This window comes from Bombus impatiens, unplaced genomic scaffold (assembly GCF_000188095.3).
Source record: "Bombus impatiens unplaced genomic scaffold, BIMP_2.2 scf_1445, whole genome shotgun sequence".
Lineage (NCBI taxonomy): Eukaryota > Metazoa > Arthropoda > Insecta > Hymenoptera > Apidae > Bombus > Bombus impatiens.
Window position 1 is genome coordinate 1,200,774 of NT_177864.1, and position 14,533 is coordinate 1,215,306.

The 14,533-nt window shown below is 33.1% G+C and overlaps 2 protein-coding genes across 33 annotated transcripts in view; one reads left to right on the top strand and one right to left on the bottom strand.

Moving 5' to 3' along the window:
* Positions 1-8,966, top strand: part of LOC100748792 (patronin) — an 87,103-nt gene extending 78,137 nt beyond the window's left edge. For 8 of the 29 annotated variants that reach the window (XM_024371580.2, XM_012392448.3, XM_024371578.2 and 5 more), the window contains 10 exons: positions 7-287; positions 377-667; positions 743-979; positions 1,059-1,236; positions 1,792-1,911; positions 2,453-2,548; positions 2,970-3,068; positions 4,363-4,596; positions 4,851-5,133; positions 5,366-5,510. In XM_024371580.2, the coding sequence (XP_024227348.1) occupies positions 7-287; positions 377-667; positions 743-979; positions 1,059-1,236; positions 1,792-1,911; positions 2,453-2,548; positions 2,970-3,068; positions 4,363-4,596; positions 4,851-5,133; positions 5,366-5,510 (1,964 nt within the window). The other 21 variants (XM_024371582.2, XM_024371583.2, XM_012392442.3 and 18 more) reach the window with 19 other exon arrangements.
* Positions 8,967-10,238: 1,272 nt separating this feature from the next.
* The window catches only part of LOC100748549 (laminin subunit alpha-1), a 204,407-nt gene continuing 200,112 nt past the window's right edge, over positions 10,239-14,533 (bottom strand). For 3 of the 4 annotated variants that reach the window (XM_003493969.4, XM_012392435.3, XM_033324012.1), the window contains 8 exons: positions 14,345-14,513; positions 13,773-14,192; positions 13,236-13,424; positions 12,624-12,958; positions 12,167-12,473; positions 11,561-11,999; positions 11,100-11,468; positions 10,841-10,983 (listed from right to left, as the gene is read on the bottom strand). In XM_003493969.4, coding sequence (XP_003494017.1) covers positions 10,841-10,983; positions 11,100-11,468; positions 11,561-11,999; positions 12,167-12,473; positions 12,624-12,958; positions 13,236-13,424; positions 13,773-14,192; positions 14,345-14,513 — 2,371 coding nt within the window. Of the gene's footprint in view, positions 10,984-11,099; positions 11,469-11,560; positions 12,000-12,166; positions 12,474-12,623; positions 12,959-13,235; positions 13,425-13,772; positions 14,193-14,344; positions 14,514-14,533 lie in introns of all 4 variants that reach the window. The other variant, XM_012392434.3, reaches the window with a different exon arrangement.

The window sequence follows — 14,533 nt, forward strand, 5'->3', positions numbered from 1 at the left end:
TTAAAGGAAATGATGATGAGCTTACACAAGGTATAAGAGGTTTAAACATCACGTCCGGCAGCCGCACATATAGAATTCCATCACCAACTAGACCCTCAATATCACGTAATTCATTTCAACCCCATCCATCATTAAGAGAAGCCACACCATCTCCATCAAGTACACCAGAGGTAACACCTTTAGATCCAACGGATGCTGGTGAAAAAGGATTTTATATCTGCTTTGATAATGACGCACCGAAGAAACCAAAACCAACCCTTAGAGTGAAAAGGACATCCCCTAAAAAGGTAAATATGTAATGATAATTTAAAAATTTTAGAATCCGTATACAGGACGTGTTATGTATATGATAAATATGTAATATTTTTTTCTTTAGGAAAGAGGCGTATCTTCATATGTTGACAGTGAAGATTTTACAATGCGTCCTGACTCTCCTTCTGCGATTGTTATGGATAGGCAGAAACAGCTGGAAATTCAACGAGATTCTGATCGAGAAAAGCAGCGTCAGATAGACGAGAGAGACTTCCAACGGCAAGAAATTAGAGATAGAGAAATACAAAGAGAAGGGGAAAGAGAAAAGCAACGAGAACGGCACGAGATTAGTGCAGAGAGTCGACAATCTGGAGTTGGTTTAATAATTGGAAATCAATTAGCAAATCCTGATCCAGTAAGTTATTTTGTCGCTGTACAATCTTTTTTTCTTCTTTTACCTTACATACACATTATTGGAATATTGTTGTAGAATTCTCTTGATGAAATGGAACGGAAAAAAGAACGTATAATGCTCTTATCATTACAAAGAAGGCAGCAACAAGAAGAGATGAAAGAGAGAAAAGAGGTAGAAGCGCAAGCTCGTCGAGAACAAGAAAAATTGAAAGCAGAAGAAAGAGCTCGTAAAAAGGAAGAGGAAAGGCAACGAAGGGCAGCTATTTTAGAACAACATAAAGTAAAGAAAGCAATAGAAGAGGCAGAAAGAGAAGTGAGTGCTCTTTCTAAGTTTTCTGTCATCAATAGTGTTTTAATTGAATTAATTGCTAGAAATTGTTACTATTACTTAGGGCAAGGTTATCGATAAAGAACTTCTTAATACAATAAAACCAACGAAATTGCGTAACAAGACTGCAACAACTCGACCTCGACCCAAAACGATTCATGTGGATGCTGGTACGGAGTTGGATTCTGGGGCTCTTACGCCGAGCCGTGGAAAGAAGGGTTCCTCTTCTAATCTAAGTACAGGTATAATAACGAATCTAACATTTGGTAGTGAAACAATTATTCACTGCAATGATCAGTGTTTCTTGGAGAGGAAGTTAAATAGGATACATATAGTTAAAATGATTGTTATTTATATAATGTAATGACATATTTTAACATATATTACTGCACATGTATTAAGTCACCTCCAAGATAACAGTTACCACTGCTATCGTAACAAGTATACTCCTTTATTATAATCTAATAGTAACAGTTTTTTAGTGTTGTAATGTAATTGCATTTATTTTTTGCATGGCGAAAATTCAAGTCCGAAAGATCTAATTTTTTTTTCTTTAGTAACGTCGTGTTTTTCATACTGATTTTCTTGTTGTTTTCTTTTGTTTTATGGGAGCTCACCCAGTCACAATTCCATAAGCTCTAAATTTTTTCGGCTATACTAGTTTATCCGTCGATCGTTCCAGACGGAAACATTACACAGCGAACTGATCTCATACATTACCTAGATACTCATTTGAATAAACTAGAATAGTAAAGAAATTTCGAGCTGATTGTTTTGCACTAACACACTTACTGTAGCGTCGCTGACTTCTCCGACGATGAGGCGAGATTACTACCGAGGCTCGCAGGACAGTCTCACTGCTGCCCATTTCGATGAACGACGTTCCGGCCCTCTTTATCGGGGCGGCAGTCTCAGGGGTATGCACAACACACACTCTCTGACTCGCGTATATATCTAAAACATCACATATATATATATTTGTTAGCTTTGCATAAGAAGAACTAAACAAGTAACAAATTATTGGAATATTAAATGTCGTCCTATGATTATTAACATGCTGATTGGAGTGTTTTGTTTATACTTGCTGCTTCTAATATTTGACGGCAAAATTTATGGAAATATTCCCAAATTAATTAGTTGTAACATATATACTTCATATATAACAGAAAAAATGCAATATTATTGTATCAAATATATATAAGCAAGAATGGAAAATACTTGACGATATATTGTGTTCAATATTTTTTTTCAAAATTATTCATTTTTAACGTGTGAATGATATATATATATATATTATGGCACTTTTCTTTTCGTACAATTTTGCATGCTTCAAATTTATTTAAAATATCTGTTTATTAATGTAATGTCGTAGCAAAACATATTCTTAAGAACATATATAGTATTTAGTATCATCTTGGAGAGGAACTAACTGATTGTAATAGAGGTACCCTATTTTAGTATCTTCCGTAGATTCACCCGACGACGGTAGAGGTTCCTCCCCTTGTCGAAGTATGAATCAACTTGGTCGACGTGGTTCCTACAAAACATCTAGAGGTGGGTTGAATATTGTTTATAGAAAGAATGCCTTAAATCATGTTCCTTTAAACGTTTGGCTTGATGAAAGTAGACTCGTTGCAGGATGTATCACTGGTATGGGCAGCTACGTATGAATCTTACAATGTTGAATATTTCATTAGCATTTGATTATTCTTCAAATTACCTAAGTAAGGTTACTTAAGGGTATGACTTTATTTTTAAGTAGCGCCTTATAGTAGACATCTTTCAGTTGGAACGCAACATTGTTCTGCACCAACCTGCACTGGCTACCTTGAGTTTTTGATGTTCCTAGTGGACATGGCTCGTAGTTAGACTCTGCCCCTGATGCAATGACGTACGATTGAAGCATCCCCTACTATTAATCTTTGATCGTACATAGCGTTTGGAATGTAACAAGGTAAACATTGCATTATTGCAGATGTGCAGGAGCCTCAGCAACAGGTTAGAGGCAGGCCTAAATACCCGAGTTACCAAAACTTTAAGGGGAGAAAGTCTAATTCCTTGATGAATTTGTGTGGTAAGAAGCACCAGTGACTTGGAATACGTTTAATCCCCCTTCTATCGCGCAAAAGTATATTTTACGTGTCCCGTACACCGTTCCAATTTTTTGTAGGCTACATAGCATACACGTAGTCGCATGGTGGCAGATCGGAGCACAGGTGGCAGTGATATACTTACACGCATACACCAACAGCACATTGTTTAGATGTGTTCGAAATTCTATCTGCTATGTTTATATTCTATTGCTTGAGAGATAAATGATACATAAGCGCTTCCCAGCCTCTTTTTTTTTTAAATTGTCTTTACTTCTTAAAATGTTCCTCTATGAGCAGATAAAATTTTGATTCTCATTCACAGGATAACTCATTTGCTGCAGTTAAATTTAAGTTGATGCTTGTTGGGCTTATTGTTGTACAGCACTGGTTATGGGTACCAATGTTTTCAGTGTTTTTCAGATTATTGTTGGTGGTTCCAGTTTCCATATAATAACCTTTCACTCTGACTCACATTTAGGTCCTGTATCATCTTATCCATCACTTATGTTGAATATGTATTTGTTCTGTCATTCCTCTCTATTTTTATTTCCAGGTATTATGGTAATATAGCATAGTAAATTCATCTTAGCGAAGAGCATTATATTTCTCAATAGAGCTCATAAGTGCTGCATGAGTTAATACATTTACTACTGCATTTAACGGATTATACTGTCTATAGATGAATTTGTTATGCTTCGTTTGTCCGCTAAAATTGCAAAATTACTACTAGCAATCATATGTTTTACCACAAATGAATTTGTCCACTGTTTTTTCGTCGCGTTTTACAAAGTGTTAGATAAAATAGTATCTGAGTCAAATTGTCGGGATCGTTATGGTTTTCGAAATTCCTCGAATAAATAGTTCCTTAGATTATCTTAGAATCATGAAAAGTTTTACTGTTTTATTTGAACAACTTAGACGATACATAGAATTAAAAAGAAAACAAATTTTTAATATTTGTATGATATATATTTTTCAAAGTTTTTATATTGGACGCAAGCTATGAAGATGGATACTCTTGAAGGTCCTTCGTAAGTCTAACAAGTGACTAATATCTCACAATCCGTATCAGGGACTAACTGTTTAGTAACTGTTTAGTAATTAATAAAATTGATTCCGTTCAAATTCCTCTTGCTTGGATGGGTATAAACGTATTATACATTGGACTGACTGTTGAAAGGCCGTATCTCTAGTCCTTTATCTCGTGGACGGACACATACGTTCGAGTCTTTTTTTTTTTATTTCTATCTTCATATACCGAGCTTGCGTTCGCAGGTTCGAGTAGTGATCAAGACGGTATGATGTGTCGATACACAGATACGGACAGCGGACTGGGCAGAGCTACACCTCCTAGGAGAGCACCGAGTCCGGGCATGGGTAGCATGAGGCATCTTCCGTCGCCATCAGGACCTGGTTCTTTACCTCCCGGTTTGATGACCAAGAGACGCGTGTTCGATGATGGTAGCAGCGATATCAGTAGTACACCAAGTTCGATGATGGACTATAATGGTAAGGATTTTAAGAAATTTAGTTACAAAATTTCATTTATTTACTACTCAGGTACAAATGTAAGAATTCATAATTTATAAGTTGAAATTTGTTGCCATTTTTATGAAGAAATGTTCTTTTTTTAGGAGATGTGGAATACCCTTAAATTCTCCACGTGGAAAATCTTGTTAAATTAACTTGTTAAGCAAGCTATTACTCACTGATGAAATTTATATTGCGTAAACTTTATGAGATTGGTTCCTCTTTGTCAATAGGTCCGAGATTGTATAAACAACCAACCACCAAGTCAAATCGTGGCATTATGCTAAACGCTGTGGAGTATTGTGTATTTCCGGGAACGGTAAATAAGGAAGCGAAGAGAAGAGTTTTGGACGAAATTGCAAGATCAGAAAGCAAGCATTTTCTTATCTTATTTCGAGATGCTGGCTGCCAATTCCGGGCTCTCTACTCATACTGCCCAGATAGAGAAGAAGTTTCAAAGTTATATGGTACTGGACCGAAGCAAGTCATGGATAAAATGTTCGACAAATTTTTCAAGTAAGTTTGTTATCATAGACTTTTATTTTTAGATTCTTATTGTAGATGTAATTCTATGATCTCATTCTACATTGTAATACCATGTTATTAAGCAAGGACATTGAAAAATATGAAAACCTTTTTCTCGTATGTACCATTTGCATAATCACATGAATTGAATATATATACTATGTAACTCTTGTGAGCACAATAATGTATATAATAAATTTATAATATAATTCTTTGTTTTTAGATACAATTCAGGAGCAAAATGCTTTTCTCAAGTACACACAAAGCATCTGACTGTGACCATAGATGCCTTTACGATACACAACAGCCTTTGGCAAGGTAAAAAGGTGAATTTGCCGAACAAGAAAGACATGCCTCTCGTCATATAGTTTTACACATGTGTCACATTTAATGCTACTATGCCCTCTGTTGTTCATAGTTACTATTTTAATACAGGCCCATATTAAATTAATGCAAACGTTGCGTTTTTAGTCAATTTTATAAAGACAAATGATTGATGCTGACTCACAGAGACGGGTGTGCAATCATTTCTAGCGTTTTTTACGATCGCACACCATATTGAACGGCGCAATGTTACCACGTATGTTTCGTTTTTTGTAATTTGTTGTATCTTTTCTTTTTATATTTTTCTTTTGTTTTACTTCTTGTTTTGTTTTGTTTTTAAGTTAACGTTGGCATCAATCACTGTGTCATAAGTTTATCAATATCTAATTAATAGGAATGGTTTGTTGTCAGTATCTAATATCTTTGCGGACTAACTTCTGACGTATAATCGCCTTGTAATCATGTAAGCTATTGTGTTGTAAATGAAAGTTGTGACTGATTGATAAAAGGTATTAATTAATTTTTCTTATAAAATTGTTTCTTCTTTTTTGCTAAAAGAGAGGCAGGGCTTTCATAAGTGTCGAACGAACATTTCGTCTTTATATTACATAAAGTAATTCGCACATATTTCTCTTACGCGTAAATTAAAACTGCTCTTAATTATTATTATTATTATAATTATTATTATTATCGTAGTACCATTAACTTTTATAAATTACTAAACGTAAATAGAGGATCATTAATTTGAATATATTTTTGACAGAGTCTAGAAAAAGATTCGAATTTCTCAATGTGATTTTTCGTATTTGATTAATTTCTATTTAACAAAACTAAAATAATATTGATCAGAATAAAATGATTGTTTTGAATGAAAATTTCATTTGTAGAAGTCTCTTCGATATTTTTTCCAAATGATTTTAAACCAACATTGTTGCGTACGATTCATTGTAACTGTCTTAAAACATTTTTTTGTTTAATGTATATCATCGTCAAAGGTGAATTAATGATTCCTCGTTGACCATGAGATTTTCGCAGCCGTTAACGGTTGCAGCAGCGTACGTAGATAATGTAATTCGTTTGCTGAAAAGTGTTGAAAAATACCAGCTCACGGACAAACGAAAAAGGTAAAAAATAATAATAATGTGGATTTGTAAATATATAAGTTGATTCTGATTAGTGAAAGAAAATACCAAATCAGCCTTAAGATCGATCTGAATGTAATTGATGTTGTGCGAGGATGTTTTTCCTTTACAGTATAGGTACCATCGAATATAATTTATATAATGCCTCGTTGATTTGAATATCTTGAAGCGAGTTTTGTGAAGTGTGTATCGGTGTAAGATTAGAAACTTGCAAGGATTTGAGAAGGGAGAGAGAATGAGACCGTACCAAACAGTACCAAAAGTTCGTTTCTTGAGTGAACAGTAATAATTTTGGTAACTGATAGGAAGTGTCTGGATATTGAAAACGGCCACGAACTGGTGAAATCTTTGATTGAATTGCTATTTTTCTTTCCTGCGCGCAATACATACTTATTCTTTACGATGTATCGAACAGTTTAAAATCTTATGATAGTTTCGATCATTGTAAGAGGAAAGCAGAAGATGGCTTGGAATATAGAACAACAATAATTTAACTAAAACAACAAAAATTTTGTTTGTATTTAAAGTTATCTTTACATTAATTAATTTATTTGAATGTGTCCTAGGCCTAAATAATTCTAATTCAGTGTCCATAGTCTGCGTTCCTTGAAATTGAGAAAAGAGTCCCTGGAAAGAGAGTGTTAATGATTTATTTATAAATTGTCTTAGTATATTGTTGGAAATTTTAATCAAACAGACTAATGTTTAACCCGTTTATAAGTTGGGTAATTACTCTCGTGAATTTTGTAAACAGTATATGGATCTTATTTTTTCGGATGGTAATCGTTCTCTTTCTTTCCTTTTTTTATTTTTCTTTCTTTTTAGTATGTTTCTCATTTCCTAATGGAACGTGTCAGTCCAATTTCAAGCGAAACGAAACATGCGGTTCTTGTATTGTACATGAAGGATAATTAGCATAATAACGTAATAACGAAAGAACTATTTATTTATTGTGCCATAAATTATAACTGTCCGCCGTTCGTGTGGGACTGGCACTGATCTTCCACCTTGACGATTCAATTTTTTTAACGTGTATGCAATCCGTTTTTCGTAATACGCCGGTAGGACGAATGAATAGAAACTAGATAGAGGTAAAATACAATTTTTGTACAGAAATATGGAGGGTCTATCTGTTGTAGAATTTTGTTCTCGAATTCTTTATTTAAATTATGTTTAGCGTGTATATTATAGCGTTTATCAATTTTTTACTTGTCCAATATTTGTAGAATGTATTTTTTAACTTTATGGGTCTGTGCATGGAATTTAAAGCGATAATGTCATAAGAAAGAAGAAGAAGAAAAGAAAAAACAATATTTGGATTGGTTCACTGGAACAATAGACCCCCCTATATTCTGCAATGGCATAGCAGAACACGACCGTATTGATTATTCTTAAGTAATTATGCAACATATCGAATTTCATGTTCTTCACAATTATAATCGCGAAAAATATATTTTTAATTCGCAATGATGCAATATTTGGTTCAATCGTCCCGAGATTATTTTATTCAAGCTCACGTTCAAGGTAGATGATTTGTGTAATGAAGGGACTTGCAAAACAAATTTTACGTCAAATAAGAAAAGAATCCGTCGATCGTAGATATCCAAAGGAGTTCGTTATATTCTATTCTCTTGTATTGTAAATCTATTGCGTGTATCGCCGTAAAAAATGATGAATAGAGAAATTTTTGTGAGCCTCAGTCTCCGAAAACAGTCCGACTTGACAATATTGAACGCGAAAATAAGTAAACGCCGTAAGATGAATTATAAGATTTGAAGACATAAGTCGCGTTAAAAGCTACGATAACAATGTGAACGAACAGTGAATGAAGATTTATGAATAACGATATAATAGTCACTAATCTTAAGAATCAACGGAGGAACACCGGCTTGTGGAGAAGGGATTGAAAATAGTAAGAAAAGCTACAAACAGTAAGAGAAAGTTCGAAAAAAGGATGTGTAACTGTAGGAAGGGAGGATGATTGCTTGTGCTTGATATTTATATTTTTCGAAGCAGAGAAATATTATTAGTGAGCTGTTGGCAATCGGCGTGATAAACAATGAAACGAAAAACAGAGATAGGAAAAAATGGGATATAAATAATCGCGCTTACTATTAATAAACGATTACTTTTATGTAATAATCCTTCATTTTTATTGTCATAAATGAAAGAAGTGAAAACTGAAAACTTTGTCGATTTATCCATGTCTGTAAATATTATGTTTTTATATACGCATAAATGAATCTACTACTCAATGATATATGTATATTTATTGAGTACGTCAAGTCAAAATTTGGGTCATATTTTACTGTTAGCATCTTGCAGCGAATGTCATCAATAAAATTTAATAACCCACTTTCCAATAGACTTTTATTCTTGAGTCTTCATCTGTGAATATATATCTAATGGAACTAAATGTGTCTTCTTTGTCTTAATTGGTTGTGTAATGTAAATGTATATATAACCTTTGGAGTACAGAAGAGGGTGAATTAAATAACCATACTTTCTCATTGTTATATATTTTATACACAATAGCGAAGGCGTCATTGTTAATTTTTCTGCATATGTATAATATATTACATTTCAACGAATAAGAAAAATACTAGACATAAATATTAAAATATTCTTGTGAAGAACACTTCTCCCTATATATATATTTAATTCATTAAGGGCACTTTATTACAGGGTGTTAAACATGACTTTTCTTCCGTTTCTAATCATCTTAAATATTACAATTCGATACCTTACTACCGCTATAACAGTACAAAATAATCCCATTTCGTTCGTTCTTATCCTTTCCTTTTTAAAAAATATACGATTTCGATCGAGTGCCATCTCATGTTCCACGCTGCGCTCTCGATCGAAATCGCTATTTGCTCTTACATTAACGATAATAAATAGCTTTAAATACTGATGTACAATTGTTTTGTGACTTACAGATGAATTACAATTAAACTATATGGCAGTGATCTTACTACTTACACGTATGTTATGACATTTATTTTGCATATCAGGTCTATGATACAATTCGACGCGAATTTGTGCCATAATTTGTTAATGCTTTAAAAATTGTTTCTCAAACTATGTTTTGCAAAATTATCGTGAAATATATATCGTGAAATAAGTTCTAGAAAACGTTTCAATAGCGAATAATCGTTTGAATTTTTACTACGTCGTACATTGATCTTCCAATATACTAACATTAAATTATAAACTAAAATCTTTCATGTTTATAATTAAGTTAATTCCAATTTATGTTATGAACTATGATCTTTTCGTCAAGTTAATATTTTATAACTTTTTATTTTCAATTTAAGTTTTGATGTACGTTGTATTCGTTAATATATAGATTTGTATAAAAGTGCGGGAAGATATTCATTTGTAAATTGCATCTTCAAAAGGGAAGTGATATGAATATTATTATTAAAATACTTATTGTGGAATGGCAATATAAGTGTAACGAATTGCTTCTACCTCGTATTATTATTTTGTAAGTATATATGTCACAATTTTTTAAACTATTTTTTAAATACAATATTCATTGAATAGATAACTTCTAAATTTTTAAAATAATGTTAATCGATTTATTTTAGTAGAATAGTAAGTTAAATAAATGTATAATTCCTTTTCTGTTAATAATTTCCAAAATAAATGCTTAAATAATAATTAATTAGTGATTCAACATTGATTTATCAAATAGTATACATATAAATTAAGTTAAATTTTTTTGGTATATGTTGAGAAAGTTGTTTATTTTTTTTTATATATGGTAAAAATTTATTTAAGAAAATTTTAGTTGAATTAGGTAAATGTAAAATCTGTTATGTACAAATTATAAATATTAGCTTATTTTTTTCACATTATATTCATTATATATCATTTTTTCTGAACATACTTTTTATATAAATATATCAGAAAGAGATACATATAAAAGAATAAGGAAGTTTCATTAATATTGTATAAAAATTTGTTATCGTAGAACTTTAAAATAATAAAAACAAGTTTGAGAAACATCAATGTAAACTTCATGCGTGTGCATGCTAGCATCTCTTGGCTTCGTTTAACCTTATGTCTTAATGATTAAAGAATTTCCATCATGATATGGCACTTGATCCCAGTGTGAAATTGTATTGAACACAGTTCATAGAAACCTTTCGAGCATTGTGCGTCCTTTGAACAGTCTTTGGAACAAAATTAAATGACTCAGAGGAGTTCACACATTGTACTGATTATCATTGTACTGGGCAGGAGCTCAAGTGAATATTGTGCAATTCATCCATGTCTGTCCAATCTCGTCTTTCTCCCCCTATCATTACATTTCTTATACATCCGTTGAAATGATCCCTTGTTATTAATGTTCCTTTTGGAGCAGAGGCTGGAGCAAAATTATATGTTATTCATTCACATTTATAAATATAATAGTAAATTGTTTTTATTATATTTTTTAATGGAATATAATTAAATAGAAGGAGGTTGATAAGTATGTCTAACCTGGCAAACCACCAATGTATAGAGGGCGAGAAACTGTAGCATCCATTATATGATAATTGACGTTAGCTGGAAGACCATACTTCTGATCCAACTCATCGACTTTCAGTGCCAATTCTTCGTCGTTATAAACTGCTTGTATTCTGTGCCACCGATTGTCACAGATCGTGTATGGACTATTGAAACGTTGCTCTACATATAACGGATTGTTATCTCCTAGATCACCCGACATAATCACTTTACCATTATTCAGCTCTAATGATAATGAAGGCGAATTGCCGGGTGCCGTTATAGAAAGCAAAACACCCGACAATTCTGATGTTCTAAATTCCAACTGAAGTTCGAGTACAGCACCTAATTCAAAGTTCCGCTCTGTAAAAGAGAAACATTTCGCTCATCACTATGATCTAATTTTATTTTTGTGTGATATTCATTTTTATAAACCGATAACTTTGATATCTTACTGTATATGGCATATGCTTCATCCTGGAAATAAGCTCCACTTTCAACATTTGGGAAACACTGTCCCACTTGATAGGCCCTACTCGTAGAACCAACCATATCATACACGTTGCCATTGATCCTCAATCCTCTGATACAACCTTTGAGGGTTTCAAGTTTAACTACGACTTGTTCAGGTATGGGTGTTCCACTTTCAGGCAGGCCTCCAATATACATCATAGAAGCTAGTCCAATTTTTCTTGGCACTTTAATCGTGCGTGGTGTTTGAGAATCCACGAGCAATGTCAACTTCCGCTCGTCATGACTGATCACTACATGATGCCAATTACCGTCATTAAACGGTGTTTTAAACAGTATTTCTTTCTTCTGCTTGCTTTTCACCAAGAGTAAAAGCTGTCCATCTCGTATCACGACCATGAGATAGTGTTTTGGTCTAAGGCCCTATGAATTAAAAGAGATATATTAATTAGTAATATTCTATAGCGTAAGGGCTTATATGGATATTAGGTATGGCAAGGCAATCGACAAGCTTGGTCAATCAAGGCCAGGCAAGGGCCCGATTCTTAAATATATGCTGTTTGTAAAAGCTATAAATAATTTCCACATACTGGAGTAATAAACAGCAGTCCATTTGGATAGTATGTCCTGAAATCAAATTCTATCGCATACTTCTTCTCCCAAAATTTTTTAAAATTTAGATAAAGTTGCGTGTGACTGTTTGGTTTGTCTCCAAATTTGAGGGCACCAGCTTCCAAAGAATAATACGGCACTTTTTGACACCCTTCCGGTTGGGTAGACATTCCCCTTGACAGTGATGCTGATGGTGTATACGTAGGAGGGTCTTTTCCCATGCTTGGTCCGGAACGACCAATTAATGCATGTTCAAAACTAATGGCTTCATCAAAACGAACAATGCTATAAAAAGAAATAATTTAATGAATATTTCTTATTTAGTTTATTAAATATTGCAATCACATGGATGCAAGTTTTTGAGTTATTATTTTCTAATACCCTTTGCATTTTTGAAAATACGGAATATTGTAAAATTTGTTGTATTTAACTTACTCGTCATTAAATATCGCGTCTTTAATCGTTCCATACAAAGGCGTGGTGGTGGAAATCATGTTGGTATTGTTAATAAGCACTGGCAAACCTCCGAAGAATAGTCCTCCACTTTCTTCAGGAGCTTTAATAGCCGCACTGGTGGGTAATTTACCTGCGCTCTGATAAGCGTCGTCTATTCGCAATTCGATATCTTTTCGTCTTTTAATTACTGTTACTGAGTGATATCTCCCGTCATTAAAAGTGTCATTCGATTGTAAAGTGAGCTCCCCTCTTCCAGCATTTAAACGCACTTGCACTTGCCCATTGATTATGCATATGGAATAGTAACTTTTTTTCTAAAAGAATAAATGACATTGTAAGTTAGAAACATGGATCGTGATCTCAATATTTACTTGGAGAATTTTGACGAATTTCGTTCATTATATTACCACCCCAAAACACAATATGATCATATTTTATCGTGCAAATATTGTATATGATATTGTATCAGACATGATATTAAATATATAATATTGAAGAATTAAATTAAATGCCTTGCATTACGTTTATTTCATTTAATTTCGATGCAAAAAGTTTCTCGTATAGAAGAATAACGATATTATTTTTACTTACAATTGAGTCGTCGTTCATGTGTCGTATAGGAGGCATACGTTCTTCTTGTCCTTCGAATGTAGAAAGAAGGAGTACAGCGTTTTCCTGCATTGTTCTAAAAGAGAAACTCATCGTGGAGTTTATTTTACGCAGTGTGTATGATACATGTTGTAAATACCCATCTCCGTAAAATCCTACGATCCTTAATGGCTGCAAAAATAAAAATTTATTTTTTATTTATGTACGAACTGTTTTACTTAAATTAAAATTCTTTGTCCAACATTAAAGGGAACGATAAATGTTTTAAAAGTGAGTAATAAATTTTCCTTTTATAGGAATTGTTTCTTAATTCCTTGACTATTTAAGTGGTTCCTAGTTTTTTACAATACAGAAAATTTACTACAAATAAAATGTATGCATATTTTTTTTCATAGAATAGCTGAACAAAATATCCCACAATATTCTATTTTATAATTAAGGAGATCTCAACCAGTAGGAATTTACTTATTTTTAACATCTAGATAGAAGGTATCCATTTTTCATAATTAAGTTATTTACCTTATTTGCACAGGTAGGCTCGACGCCATGATACTGTTCTGCCATTGGATCATAGCCCTCTTCAACGATGATATTAGACATACAGCCAAAGAAGGAAACTTGAGACGGCAGGATTAGTTTTTCCGCGCGAAAACTTGGTGGAACACCACCGATATAATATTTAGCCTGAATGAAATCAGGGATGTCCTCTTTTTTGGGTTGAGGTGTAGGTGCGCCTATCCTCTTATCGTTTTCTCCTCCTACACTCAAGCTACATTTTTCAACCGTTTTACGTAATTGATAATATCTAAATGCATCCACTTTTGTCCAGTTTCCGTTGTTATACTTAAAGTTTGAGGACATCTCCATGCTAACATTACCACCGTAACCAATGTGCAGGATCACTTTTCCTTCTCGCAGGAATATCATGATGTGTTGGTTCTGTTGTGGATAAAAGTGAAATTGATTTTTAAGAGAAACAGGACAATTATCAAAAGTATAATAATTGAATTTGGTAATAATAACGATATAATGAAAGAGACACGATAGAATTTACATTTATACAAAATAAATGATATGTGAATATCACGTACGTTGTCTGGATTAATTGCCAAAAATAGCAACGCATTCTCGTCGTAAGTTCGGAAACTAATCGATACTCCAAACGAATATTTATTATATGGTCCTGAAGAAACCCTGTTTCTGACCGCATATCCTTCTCCATTGAAACTGTATGCTATATCATCCTTGACATCTTCCACTCTATAACATTAAGGTAAATA